A 14795-nucleotide genomic window follows, 5' to 3' on the forward strand; every position below is an offset into this window, starting at 1 on the left:
TGTAATGTGATGCCATATTGTGAAGCTTAAGATGAATACACTAGTAAATAATGTCTTGAATGCTTTATCATATGGAATGCTACGGATACACCACTGGTACGGTACAGCTGATATGGTAAAGTGGTGAATGAATGATGCATCTGTGGTACGATTTTCTAAACCCTTAAGCCTTCGCCCCATCTGGGTATGACTATACCGCACCATATCATGTCAAACAATTCCTTTAAAAATCAGCTACCAATGCATTGGTAGCAACATTGCGATGTAGGCATAATCATGAACTTTATCAGATTTTCCAGGATGCTGATATTGTCACTATTCTTCGTATGAATCGCTTATGATTGGACAGGTCATGTGAACAGACGATCACAGGATGCGTCAGTATATAGAGTAACCTTTGCAGACATTGTGGACGACAAAAGATCGAGAGGAAGACCGAAAATTGTCCTGGATTGGATGTGTTGATAAGGATGCTAGAGTTCTCAATATCCCAAATTGGCAGAAGTTATCGAAAGATGAGCTGTCTACAGACGTTCTTTAAACACGGCAATAAGTCCCAATGCACCCCAGTCAAGGAATTAAGAATTAAGTACTTACTCACTTACTTCACTGGTCGTACAGATGAGTTGTGATCCATGACCTCCCACAGGATTCGCCTGAAGCTGGTCCTATCGCTGGCTTCCACTTGTCAATTTCCGATTCCAAGTGCACTACTATCTCTATCGAAAGAATTAAGTAAGTGATTAAAAATCAGCTTCAGGTTTGATGATAAAACCAGAATAATTTAAAATATCAGAAACATGACTTGATGTTGCCGGATAAAGCCGACTAAAGAGGTTTGCAGATTAATGTGCCCTCGTTAATTTCAGAATCTATTGATATATTTAGGATATATCCAAAAATCAACTGAATTGGATAATTTACTTTAGTGAATACATCCGGACATGTTTAATTATTAATCAATTTTTAAAATATCTGATAACAAAAAAAATCATTTAAAAAGCTGCACAAGCGTACTGAACAAATCAGTTACTTTATGAAGTGAAGGTGAACTGGTGAGAAGTAAGATATATTGAAGAAAATCTATCAAAATATGGAATTTTTTTTGTAAGTATCTATAATAATTAGGTATTATGTCTATACCTAATTCCTTCGCTGATACGCCATTTTATGAAGCCTTGTGAAGCTGATAATTGAGGGGTATCAGTGGGAAAGGGGGGAGGGTGTAATGTAATGCCACGTGAAATCATGTGATGTATGTGAACGCCATGACCGATCCCTCCCGAATACATCAACTGTTGCACTTCGTTGGATATAACACTTCATACCTAATAAATTATCATCTCTGTTCATTATTTCAGTGTGACTGCCTGTTTCCTCATATCACTACTCAATGCTCCAATTGAGTCCATCAACGTCGAATGTACTTATCGTTCTGGTGACTTCTCACATTCCCTTAAAGGTCCATCAAATTATTTTTGTAGAGTCGCCAACATAAATTTAATTTCACGTAAAGATGTGGTCGTACAAAACATAACTGGAAAGCATTTAGGTGACAAAACTAATGACGATGTCCGGGCCTTCCAAATCTACAGTTTAACTGCTTATTACAGCCTTAAAGGCATTGAGGGATTTTTTAAAAATCTCCTAGCATTCACATGTCAGCATTGTCATTTAAAAGAGATACATCAGGAGGATTTGATGCCATTCCCAAAAATCATTGATTTATATTTAGAAGGCAATGATCTTGAGATCATAGAAGAAGGCTTACTTGACTATAATACAGAACTGGTTTTCGTGCATTTCGGAAGCAACAAAATCACTCAAATTCATCCAAATGTTTTTGATCATTTAAATAAATTGACTATTTTGTACCTCAACAGCAACACATGCATTAATAGAGAAGCCACAAATTCAGCTGCGGCAAATGCACTCATACAGCAAATCAGAACAGACAATTTATGTCAAAATGTTGAATTTTTAAATATTGACTGTAATTTAAGAATTCTTGAAAATAACCTAAAACCTAAAAATTTCACAACATTTAAGGACCAACTTGATGGACTCAAGACTGAATTTAAATATTCAAAATATTCCAAAGATTCATCATTTGATGATCGACTTGAAACTCTCAAAACAGCCACATATGCTGAATATTGCATGAATTCCAACTATTCAAGTCTAATCAGAGACAACAGACCATTCCGACTCGATGATATGTCACATTTTGACTATAAAGCACGAGATATGGAACAACATTTAGTAACTTTTCAAAATAAAATTGACGTCTTGTCATTAAGAGTCACATCAGTCGCATACATTGTGGATCAATTGGAAAGTAAATTGGGCAAATTATTAAAGTCAGTCAACTTTTACGGGACTCTTTGTAATTAAGCTTTAGATTTTAAAGTTGCATGTGAGGACCGATGATTTATTACATACCGCGATACGCCCGACTGTTTGACCTACCCTGATTACCATGCTGCCCTTCACCCTGCTCGCCACATTGCCATCCACCCTGCCTTCCACTCCATCATGCCCAAATCCTGCTCGTCTCCCTGTTCGTCGCCCTGCTCGTCTCCCTGTTCGTCGCCCTGCTCGTCGCCCTGCTCGTCGCCCTGCTCGTCGCCCTGCTCGTCGCCCTGCTCGTCGCCCTGCTCGTCGCCCTGCTACCATTATGCCCCCCACCCTGCTACCCATCCTGCTTGCCATCTGAAAACACTCAAAACATTCAACACATTCATATAAAGCATTGCAACATTCACAAAACAAAACAAAACATTGAAAAACATCAAAAATTTACACAAAACAACATTCAGCTATGCCAGTGTGTCGCTTTATATCGTCTTGTTTACATTGCTCTTAAGTCTTTTTTTGTGATAAAATAAAATGGAAAATTTACAATTTATTTAAATTTATTTCTAATTAAAATTGTAGTGTTAGATTCTCAATAGTGTTAAGCCATCAGCCACAACAATGTCACTTAGTGATTCGCTCTGCAAGTCGCAGCTTAATTATATTCAAAATGCTTTAAAAAGTCAAGAATCTTGGGCAACAAGATGTAAATTTTTATTCAAATTTTTGTCGAATTTTTTGTGATTTTTTTGTGTCAATTTTTTGCAGTATTTGACTTTTCAACAAGACTTCCAGCTGAGATATTATACCAAAATACAAGACGTTATAGCTTATTTGCAGAGTGTCTTGAGTTTCGTCATGAAACATTTAGTGTTGGAACAATCCAAGGTCAATATTGGGCTGTGTCTGGTGAATCATTGAATGGTGGACCAAAGTTTGTGAATGTTGAGTACGGACGGAGAGATTTGTGAGTATTTTAGAGCTTATAACTGCCTTGGGGTGTGGCCTCACACCCATCCGACCGTCCATAAAATTCACATACATCCAATTCTTCTATCCACAGCGATTCCACAAAAACAAACACCAAAGTCAAATTTGAAACCGGATTGTGCATTCCAGCAACATGTGATAAGGATGATGTTAATATATTTACAGACTCGGTACTTAGTGATGTTAACTTGGTTGCCAAAAGGATTTTTTCGGATAGAAGTCAAGCTGTAAATGTCTCGGTTTTGGATTATTTAGTAATGTAAATTTGATGGACTTTTTTAAAAATTGAGAAAATTAAATTAAATATTATTGCAGATTCTTTTTTGCGGCTTTGCTGCTATTGGTGGCTGTAGGGACATTTTACGAAATTAAGTCAAGAAGCAAGCGGAGTAAGTTCAAAAATTTGTTGCAAATACACTAAATGGTGTGGTACTCTGGAATATTAGTAGAATTTCGAAAAGTTTCGATTTTGACAAATTATTAAGATTGAGGACGTCCTTGGGACCTCGGTGTGTAAAGCCTCGGTTTCTACAAATTTAGAGACTAAGACTGACTAGTCGTATTTTTGGTCGTTATAATTCAGTAAAATTCAGTATAATTCGGTAAGGTTCGGCATAATTCGGTAAAATTCGGCAAAGTTCGGTAAAACGCAGAACAGCTCCTTAGCACTCGGTACAAGTCGGTACAATTTGACAAGGCTTAGTGTAGCTCTTGATTCGGATAGGTTCTGAACAATTAGGCACGTTTCGGTCTTATTCGGCAAAATTCGGAACAGCTAAGCACGGTTCAATACTATTCGCTATGTTTGGTAACGCTTCGGTACAGTTCGGTAAGGTTCGCTAAAATTCGGTTCGATTCGGAATAGGTTGGTATACTTCGGTACTATTCCTTACGCTTCAGTATTGCACTGTAAGGTTCGGAACTATTCGATACTTTTGATTACGATTTAGCATAATTCGTTAAAGTTCGGTAATTTTTAGAATTATTCTGTAAGTCCCGACACAATTCAGAACTGCTCGGAACCGTTCGGTAAAATTCGGTTATAATTCGGTACAGTTAATTAAGGTTCTACATTGTTCTGTACAACTCAGAACTAATTAGAGATGTCCATTACGATTCAATACAGTTCGTTAAGGCTCGGTACAGTTCGGAACTGCTCGGTATTGTCTTCACGATTTGATACAGTTAAGTAGAGTTCGATGTAATTCGAAACCTCTTGGAACCGTTCGTTTCGATTCAATACAGTTCGGTAAAGTTCAGCAGCGGTCGGAACTGCTTGGTACCGCTCAACCCGAATCCATAGGTAATGTTCGGAACAGTTCGACAATGCTCGATATATTTCGGCCCGATTTGTTACAGCTCGGTAAAATTCGGCACAGTCCATTAAGACATCTGCAGATCTTGACTTCCAAGCGACGTCATTCCAACCCTCAAGTATCAATCTCTGATCTAAATCTTTGTAGACTAACAAGACATCTTTAATTTTCTATTTTTTATCAGCAGAAAATCGCCGCAGCCTGCTCACATCCTTCTCATTGTACACAAATATCAAAGAACTCTTTAAAATTGACTATTCACATTCCCAAAAATCAATCGAATGCCTCAACGGTCTACGGTCGATAGCAGCCATTTGGGTGATAATAAGTCATCGACTTAGTCGAGCAACTGATGATCCAAATTTCTTCTTGACGAGACCAATGGAAGAAATTAATTTTTTATATGAAATGATTTGGCACACGAGCATTCCTGTTGATGTCTTCATATTCGTGTCCGCGCTGTTGGCAACGCAGTCGTGCTTGGTTGCTTTTGAAAAGTTGGTGAATTTTGACTTATTTTAATTAAATTTTCTTAATTTTTTCACTTTATTCAGGCACAAATTGAACTACTTGAAACTTTGTATCCATCGGTACATGCGATACATGCCAAGTGTTCTTGTATTAATGCTGTTTATAATTAGTTTTGTACCGTACTTAATAATCAGTGGACCGTCCATAAATGTACTTAATGAACAAGTTGAAAGATGTCAAAATTATTGGTGGTCAACGCTATTTATGGTACAGAATTATGCAAATGTTGGTGGTAGTGTGAGTATTGTGGATGTTTTACTTAATATCATGATGATCTAGGAACTGGCACTAGGCTTGTTTGACTGCTACTTGATTATGGACTCGGCATTTTGTCGTTGTCACTGTGAATTGGTTCTTGATCCAAAACTAGGCTGGTGTTAATGTAATTTGATCCCGAGCCAGTGTGACTCTGACTTGATTCCGGATCTGCCATCAGACTGGTGTGACTCTGGGTTGGTCCCAGATTCCGGATCCCGGATTGTGGATTGATATGCCGAACCCCGATCCGAGTCATAGTCACGCCAATATGCCAAATGCGAGTCACAGTCAAGACGGCAAGCCAATCTGGGACCTTTTCGTATACGCGGCGTAATGATAATCCAGGACCGACTCATAGTCACGCCGACATGCTCATCTTGGACCAAGCCATACACTTGCTGGTATGCCAATCAAGAATCGATTCATAGTCACGCTGGTATGCGAATCTGGGACCGATTCATAGTCACATTGGCATGCCAATTTGAGACCAAGTCACAGTCATGCCGGTATATGATATCCAGGTCCAAGTCACAGTCACACCTGCCTGGTGCCAGAATTGTTGACCCATTAACCATCAATTTGTAATATTTTGATTATTTCCTTATCAACAGTGCATTCCACCAGCTTGGTATCTCTGTGTCGACTATCAATTGTACATCATATCACCAATTCTAGTCTATGTTGTTTGGAAATTTGGATTTAAAAGCTTCTGGGGATTGGGACTTTTGATGTTTGTAACACAGTCGTACTTGTTTTATATGAGATTTACGTAAGTTATTGAATGTTTGGTATTTTGGTCATGTTAGGGATATTGTGTCATGAACCTCATGTCGCATGCTCGTGGCTTACAACCTTTAATGTTCCATGGCTCAAAAACAGCCTAAACAACACTGTTCTTCATAATAATGGCAATTTTTGACCATTTTCATCCAATTTCTATAGCAATTCTGTAACAAATCACGATGTCTACACGAAGACACATTTTCGTTTTGGTCAATGGATTACTGGCATCATTTTTGGATACCTAATGTATAAAATTGAGAATTCATCGCCAAAATTCGAAATCTCTAAGGTAAAAAAGTTTGAAATTTTTGATGATTTTTATTGAATTTTTAAAGATGTTCGAAAGACGCATCAGTGGGAAAAAGCCGGAATAAAGTGTCGCATTGAGTACACGAATCTAGCATGGTGTCTGATTATGTCGAATCGACTCGAAGTAAGGTGCTATTTGGGTACTCCAGGTGACTAAGTTGGCCATTTTTGTCAATTGTCACTAAGGTTTCCCGATACCGACTCGGACTCGGTTCTGACTCGGTCTCGGTTCCGATTTGGTCTCGGTTCCGACTCGGTCTTGGTTCCGACTCGATCTCGGTTCCGACTCGGTCTCCGTTCCGACTCGGCCTCGGTTCTGATTCGGTCTTGGTTCTGATTCGGTCTAGGTTCCGATTCGGTCTCGGTTCCGACTCGGCCTCGGTTCCGATTCGGTCTAGGTTACGACTCGGTCTCGGTTCCGACTCGGTCTCGGTTCCGACTTGGTCTCGGTTCCGACTCGGTCTCGGTTCTGACTCGGTCTCGGTTCCGACTCGGTCTCGGTTCCGACTCGGTCTCGGTTCCGACTCGGTCTTGGTTCCGATTTGGTCTCGGTTCCGAGTCGGTCTCAGTTTCGACTCTGTCTTGGTTCCGACTCGGTCTCGGTTCTGACTCGGAACCTAAGTGTTCCGCCCCTCGAGACCCTCTTTATCTGACTTTTTCACACCTTTTGACTATTCCAGTTATCAAATCTGCCTTAACCTTTCTGTCTAATCACCCAAAAACCTCAATTTCCTTCCAGCGTACCCGCCGTATCATTTGGATCCTGATCGCAATCAGCTTAGTCCTATCCCAAAACTCATACAAGAGCTTCATTAGCATTCTACCCGACGCATTCTATCAAGCAATTCAGGACATCCTCTTTATGTGCTTTCTAGGATGGTCAATCATTGCCTTTCATTGCTACAGAACCGGAAATATCTTCAGATGGTTCTTATCACATCCATTTTGGCAACCATTTGCTAAACTTACATTAAGTACCTTCTTAGTACATGACATTTACATCTTTATGTCCATTGCCAATACCAAGACATTAGAGCATTACAGTTTTGGATTGATGGTGCTGCTGTTCATCAAAGATATTCTCATATCGACAACTCTCGGTGCTATTTTGTATTTGTGTGTTGAAATTCCAGCTGCAAAAGTTTCAAATTACTTTTTAAACAATAATAATCATAACAATGTTGATAATCGGACAGATGTGTTGGATGTACATCGATGCTGAAATATGGCAGATATTAAAATTGGAATGTTGAAGCAAGTATGAAATGGAATGGCGTTAAACTTGAGGTTGACTTGATGTTTAGTTGGATTTTATGAAAAAATCCAGAAGAGTATCCAGCTCAAGTCGATATCGAGCTATTGTAATTGGTTGTTTAGTTGTTAGAAAATTGGAAAATTTTTGAATTTTATATAGACAGGTATTTAAAGTATTTTTAAGAATATAGGACTATACCAAGGGTGTGGAACTGATTAAAATAGTCACAATTGATCAAAATTCGAATAGTACAAGTGGCTTAATCGATCCAAACTTTGGATTCATAAATCAGGTTAAAAGACAGGCATGACTCTGACTTGATACCAGATTCATAATAAATTTGGGTTAAGAGATGCTGTGGACACCTCGGTCTGCTGCGAGTATCTGATTCATCTGGAGGTGATACGGTATAGAGTGGCACGGCATAGAGGTACATTACTGCTATGGTATAATGGAGCACCTGGAATGAAAATTTGGTATACCTGTTCCCTACCAATGGTGCACCAATCATGTACCAATTGTGCATCTGTGATATAATTTAGGTCAGTAATGGGTAATGCCAATGAGTGAAAATGAACTTTAAATTCAAATAAGATTAATTGCTTGTTACATGCAAATTTTAAAAATTGTTGAAAAAAAGAAATTCACCCAATGATTCGACTTGACCGGCAATCGAGAGGTGCTTGGTTTAATTCCCGCATGGGACGAATCATCAGTAATGGGATAGTCATCAGTATGAACCATATGCCGTGTGCGGTTTTGGTTCGTAATTAATAACCAAGAAGTACTGCGAAAAATGAAAGGATACCCACCTCTGTTGTAGGTTTATCACTTTGCCATATTAGGTGTGTCATTGTAACGAACCAGTAGAGTATCTTTACCGTGCCTTTACCATCAACTACAAAAATCGGCCCGTAACACCAGGCCGGCTGGATCCTGGCATTCCATGACCCGGACTTAAATCAAATCAAGTATCAACTCAGAGCCATGTCAGTATTTGATCCGATTTTTGATCTACTAACTCAGTGATTGAGAGTCTGTATTCCGCGGGACACTAGTGAGAGGCTTCAATTGAGGCTAACAACCAAGGTGTGCCGCAAAAAATAGAAGAATGCTCATCACTAGATTAACTGATTTAGACTATTCAGGAAAATAACCAAAGATGATCGAATTGAGACTTTTTAGTTCCACATTCTTGGTATGTCCTAGTAAGACAATAAGTAGTCTTTAAAAAAATTTAATTCCAATAGCTTTATTACTTCTTTCAAAGAATCTAAAGTATTATCTCTTAACTGAAATCTTTATAAATCTCAATTCTTATCTCTTTCGAATCAAACTCTCTCAAGTTAGAATTTAGACAATTAATTTATAGAGTTTGACTCTTTTAGAAATTAAGGACGTTCATATATTCCTTCCTTTAGGACAGGAAGGAAGGGGGAGTAAATTTGATTTAAACCAGAGTTGACAGGACTTAATTTTAGAGTTAAATTCCATTTTAGACCGGATTCCACTGGATTCATCCTTTTGAGTCCAATTGGTGTGCAATGGAGTTCGACTCTCAGGGTTTTGTCAGCTCTGATTCGAACCGAGGGGGCCTGATATGGGACATGAGTAATCTGCAATTTAAATTAGAAAAATTCCGAGAGCTCATTTGCAGAGTTGAAGGTCAAACACCAGTAGAGGCCCTAGGTCATTGAAGAAGCCAACCCCTAACCTCCACCTCCCCCTCTTAGGGGGTTTGACTACGTCCCTAATACTCCTAAAACAATTTTCTCACCTTAAACTACAATTTTACTTTCTAGTCTTCAATTTCAATACTAAAAGTATTAATTTTTTAAATTTTAAATTAAAAAAAACGTTAAATAATTTTTAATAAATGCCAAATTTCTTTATTATTATGAAAAAAACAAATAATAAGATTCTTACATTTAATACAACAATAAAGAAGAAGAAAAAAATTTAACATAAAGTTGAGTTTTATTTTTATTTATCATGAACTGACTCAGACTTTGTGGATATTATTATGACATAAAAATGTTTCTTTTGTTTATTTTCACTCTCTTTATGATAAGTTCATTGTTCTGGTAATTGATAATTTTGGGTTTTTGAGTGATATAATGGACAGTCATACACATATACATGCTTATATATTGAGTAACAATTGTTATAAGTCATACAAAAATTTGTGATATTTTAAACATTCTTTTGAGGGTATTTGTGAAGCATGGAATGGAATATATTGTTGTTGGCATCAAAATGGGGATCGTACGGAAATTACGTACTGGTCCCCTCTCCATACGTAATTTTTAAACGTTCCCATGGTCAACAGACAATCTTCATGGTTTATGCTCAAAGTCGATTTGAATTTTGTATATAGTCAAATCGAATCGAATCGACCAGGAAGACTCAGTGTGCACCTTGGAATTTAAAAAGGAGGAATATGAAGGTTCAGGCTAGAGAGCTAAAATATTCAGATTTGGTAATATCAAGTTTCAGAGCGATAATATAAATGCAGCCCCAAAACGGAATAATCTTTACATGATACCGACTTTAGCATGTCCAGCTCAATTTCATAGACTTTATGACCTTGACCACAGACTTTGGGAACTACATAATGCTTAATGGGGAGAGTGAGAAGCCACTGAGTCCGAATTTTGGTTTATGTTCCTTTTACAAAGCATTACGGTGCGGGGAAAGAGGTATTAAAGCGCATTGCGGTAATTTCCGTACGTTCCTACCTAGATTGCCTCACAAAATCATAATAAAGCACTGCCAAACATGCTCTTTTCTGTATCTTATCTGTCCCATACACCAACCATGATTCATACATGACAAACTCACAATTTATTTATTTATTATTATTTTTTTTTTCATCGCATCTCAATTTCATCTCCTTATCTTTATTCACATATTTTTTATGTTCAAACTCATCGTGTGTACATTCATATACAATGGCTTTCGAGAGGAGGAATCACTTATCACTTAATGTATAAAAAAAAATATTATTATTCTGTAACAATGTCTATTTTTGGAGATTATATTAGCACATTAGTTAAATTATTCGGTTTAATGTTTCATTTCCCCAGCAACTAGATAGTTAGAAAGTTAGGTTTAAAGCAAGGTTTATGCTGAATAGGACAGGTTGGGTAATCCGGTATAAGGCAAGCATGGCTCTGGCATCGACCAGAGACCAAGTCTGTGTCACCCCTTAGACCTGCTTAATTCATGTCAATTTCATGTGAATGTTAGGATGGATTATCCTCTTTTTTATGTCAGCATAGCTTAGATCCTGCTTAAAACTAATTTTCTAACTATCATCCCGAGCAGCACAATACGACAAAATTCAAAAATCGGCCAAATAACCAAAGTTCGACATTGCAAAAGCATAGTGCAATTAGTGAGGTTATATAGACATATACTAAGTACACCTGGAAAGTCCATGATGTAAAAATAGCTAATAATCTGATTCCAAGCCGACTTGACTATAGCTTAATGCCAGACTTCATCAAATCTGACTTGGAGCTAAGGTCTAGCTCAGATCTCGAATACTACTCAGATTTTATATGTAAGTTTTCTTCGAGCTCTGGCCACACTTGTCTGGTACCGAATTTCTGACCATTTCTACATCGTGTTTATTCCGGTACAAAACAATATTTTGGAGTGTCTGACCTTTGACTAAGCCAGTCGTAAGAACACCTTCGTTTCCTACATTAACATAGAGGTACCCTAACGACTAAATTGTGCTGCTCGGATTTTACTAGGCTTAATTTATCACTAAGATAAATTTATATTGAACATTCTATTATTTAATTGAGTTTTTTGAGAGAGATTTTTTGGAAGTAGTTTATGATTGTGTTTGGAATTGTGTTTTTTTATTTAAATTATGTCTATTAGGGAGACTCTTCAGATGAGTAAACAAATGATTGACGGTTTCTACGGTAACTTACTCGAGATGCCTTAGCCAACTGTGGAAAGCCTACGTCTAAGCCCAGTATGTAGGAAAATCCTAGAATAAAAGGACCGGGGTATGATGTGGCGCATGTAGGATTATTCTTCGTAGGGCATGAGTGACTAAGATACTTAGTTGAATAGAATTAGATCAACTGGACTATCCTAAGGTTGTCGAATTTCCGGTCTCCATAAATTCTCAAGCTCGAAACCCGAGAGTACTCGGAAAGTGTCGGTCTCGGTCTCGGTCTTGGCATCGGAGATACTTAGACAAGACTCTAGTCTGAAGTTGGATCATCAACCTCTATTTCTTGTCCATTCTGAGCATTAATTTGGTTAACTAATGAGAGAATTCAAGGCAATGGCACCACTTGAGATATCCCAAGGATAACAATTTATCTGAGCAGCCAGGACAGCAGGTTAGAAAGACGATAAACCAAAAAATTGTGTATTTTAACAGAACTAAATCAGCACACTAAGCACAATCACTGACAATCACTAATACACCATAAACTACCCCCCAAAAACACCCTCAAATCTCACATTTTGAAAATATATTTTTAAAATTAAAGTGTCAATAATCACAAAATTGAGTTTTATTTTTTTGGTCCAGTAACTTGAACCTTAATCTCCATACATGGCATCCATCTTATTCATCTAAAAACTCTCGTCTATTATTTGTATCCATCGACACCAAATAATGCTGATCACCATGGGTAATATCATTCATTTTTTTAATTAATATAAATGCCGTACCAGCCCATCCAATGACCAAAAAGGCACACATGCATGTCAAAAAGACAAACCAATTTTTATAATTTTCAATTTCAGTCGCTGGATCTGGATAGAATCCATATGGAACGCTGGTGACTTCAGCATCAAAATTTTTATTCCTTATACGCCATTCAAGTTCACGGACGCGACTTGATGTTGAACTTCCGCACTTTTGTGCGACAATTTTATTAAATTCAGCTACAGTTTTGGCATGGTTGCTTGGCATGTTGCGATCGATGCACTGATTAGCTAACAGGCTGATTTCTTTTAGGGATGATGGGAATATCAAGTCAACGACCTGGATCTTGTTGTCATCGAATGTAAACTTCTCTAATCGTCGATTATTGGACAGTAAGTTCCTCGGCAAGTACACAATTTTGTTCATGCTGATCTCAATAATCTTTAAATTTTCCATTGGCGTAAAGACGTCTTCCGGCAGCCACCATAAGTCCGTACCAACAATTAACAAATGTTGTGCCTTCTTACAGTACAAAAAGTCATCGCGCTTTATTGTCTCGACCCGCTCAATGTGAATCCTTTGTAGATTAATGAATGTCTTGCAATAAAGTGGTGAATATTCCCAATCACTTTTGGCATTAATGAACATGGCGGTGACATCGTCGTCGGTTTTGCCTTCATTATGTTTGCCTGTTATCATGTCTGTTGTCTGGTTCCAGAGATCCTTCAACACCTCACAGCCATAATGTTTGTTCTCAATCACCATATAATTACACTCGATACACTCAATTTGGGATTTTATATGAATTATTGAAAAAATTGTTAAAAATATTATAAATTTCATGGCTTAACGTTCTTAATACACCGAATGACTATCCGAAAATGAGTAAAAATTGAATATTTTTTCTCTTGAGATTCTTGGATGTGTCGGTGACTGTGCGTGTACATGACTATAGTCAAATTTGTGGAATTGACATGTGTGAGTGAGAATTGATGGATTTTAATGCATTGGCTGTGCATGTGTGCGTGATCATGATCAAATGTATGAGAATTATGGATGATTTTTTTTGAGGATTTCTCAATTCCTTGACACAATTCCTGTCCTAATAATACGGAATTTCCATAATTCCAGCAGCTCAACAGTCATACCTGTATTTACATAATTAACAGAACCGATAACTGATCCGGTTGTGAGTGTGTGTCTTAATGATTGTCAAGTTCATGGTCGTCGGTGAGAGCTGTGAATGAATATTAATGAACATATGCAATAAGAGAGAATTTGTGACTGTAATTTCACATTTGGAGCACGTATAGTTGTTGAAAAATTTAATATAAATTGCTGCTGATAATGTTAAACAATTAAAATTGTGAAGGATGTTTTGGGGGCAATATATGGGTTGGTGGCGCTTTAGTTAATTATTTTGGATTTTTTGAGGACAGCTGAGGAGACAGAGGTGGTTTTTTGGGAATTGAAGAAGATTCTAATCTCAAAATTGAAGATAATCTTAAAATTGAGGATTTTAACCTCAAAATCAGAAGTCTAACTTTAAATTTCAGAATTCTAACCTCAAAATTCGGAATTCTAACCTCAAAATTCAAAAGTTTAACCTCAAATTTCAGAATTCTAACCTCAAAATTTATACTACCTTAAAATTCGACTATTTTAACCTCAAAATTAAGAATCTTAATCCCAATATTCAGAATCTTAATCCCAAAATTCAGATTTTAACCTCAAAATTCAGAATCTTAACCTTAAAATTCAGAATCTTAATCTCAAAATTGAAGATTCTAACCTCAAATTCAAAATTTTAACCTCAAAATTCAGAATCTTTACCTCAAATTTAGAATATTAACCTCAAATTTAGAATATTAACCTCAAAATTCAGAATAATCACCTCAAAATTCAGAAGTCTAACCTAAAAATTCAGAATTTTAACATCAAAATTAAGGATTCTAACCTAAAATTCAGAATTTTAATCCAAAAATTCAGGTTTTGAACCTCAAAATTCAGAATCTTAACCTCAAAATTCAGAATCTTAACCTCAAAATTGAGGATTCTAACCTCAAATTCAGAATTTTAACCTCAAAATTCAGAATTTTAATCCAAAAAATCAGATTTTAACCTCAAAATTTAGAATGTTAACCTTAAAATTTGGAATCTAACCTCAAAATTCAGATCCTAACCTGATGTCTACCCTGGATACCGGCCGGGACGAGTAATATCAAAAAAAAAATACAATCTCTATGCCTTAGCATCCACCAAAGCTAACTGTAAATTGAAAGACTAAGCCAATAACAATGTATCATATTAATTAAAG

The 14795-nt window shown here is 37.0% G+C and overlaps 2 protein-coding genes across 3 annotated transcripts; one reads left to right on the forward strand and one right to left on the reverse strand.

The window, feature by feature from the left end:
- The first annotated feature begins 1035 nt into the window (after positions 1-1035).
- LOC139097285 (O-acyltransferase like protein-like) lies at positions 1036-9726 on the forward strand. Of its 2 annotated transcripts, none has more exons than XM_070649080.1 (10): positions 1036-1107; positions 1362-3061; positions 3124-3322; positions 3419-3604; positions 3661-3734; positions 4846-5158; positions 5216-5429; positions 6062-6219; positions 6393-6522; positions 7282-9726. In XM_070649080.1, exons 2-10 carry the CDS (start codon positions 2977-2979, stop codon positions 7762-7764), a joined length of 1842 nt encoding a protein of 613 aa, XP_070505181.1. In that variant the 5' UTR covers positions 1036-1107; positions 1362-2976; the 3' UTR covers positions 7765-9726. The 2 variants fall into 2 exon arrangements, with proteins under 2 accessions (XP_070505181.1, XP_070505182.1); XM_070649081.1 differs by having other exon boundaries at positions 4849-5158; positions 7282-9725.
- LOC139097292 (uncharacterized) lies at positions 9661-14765 on the reverse strand. Its single transcript, XM_070649093.1, has 2 exons — positions 14642-14765; positions 9661-13715 (listed from the first exon to the last, which is right to left on the reverse strand). The coding sequence occupies exon 2, from the start codon at positions 13319-13321 to the stop codon at positions 12395-12397; it is 927 nt and encodes a 308-aa protein (XP_070505194.1). The 5' UTR covers positions 13322-13715; positions 14642-14765; the 3' UTR covers positions 9661-12394.
- Between the last annotated feature and the right edge of the window lie 30 nt (positions 14766-14795).

This window comes from Chironomus tepperi, unplaced genomic scaffold, assembly GCF_022539635.2.
Source record: "Chironomus tepperi strain 1889 unplaced genomic scaffold, CSIRO-AGI_Ctep_v1 contig_419, whole genome shotgun sequence".
Taxonomy (NCBI): domain Eukaryota; kingdom Metazoa; phylum Arthropoda; class Insecta; order Diptera; family Chironomidae; genus Chironomus; species Chironomus tepperi.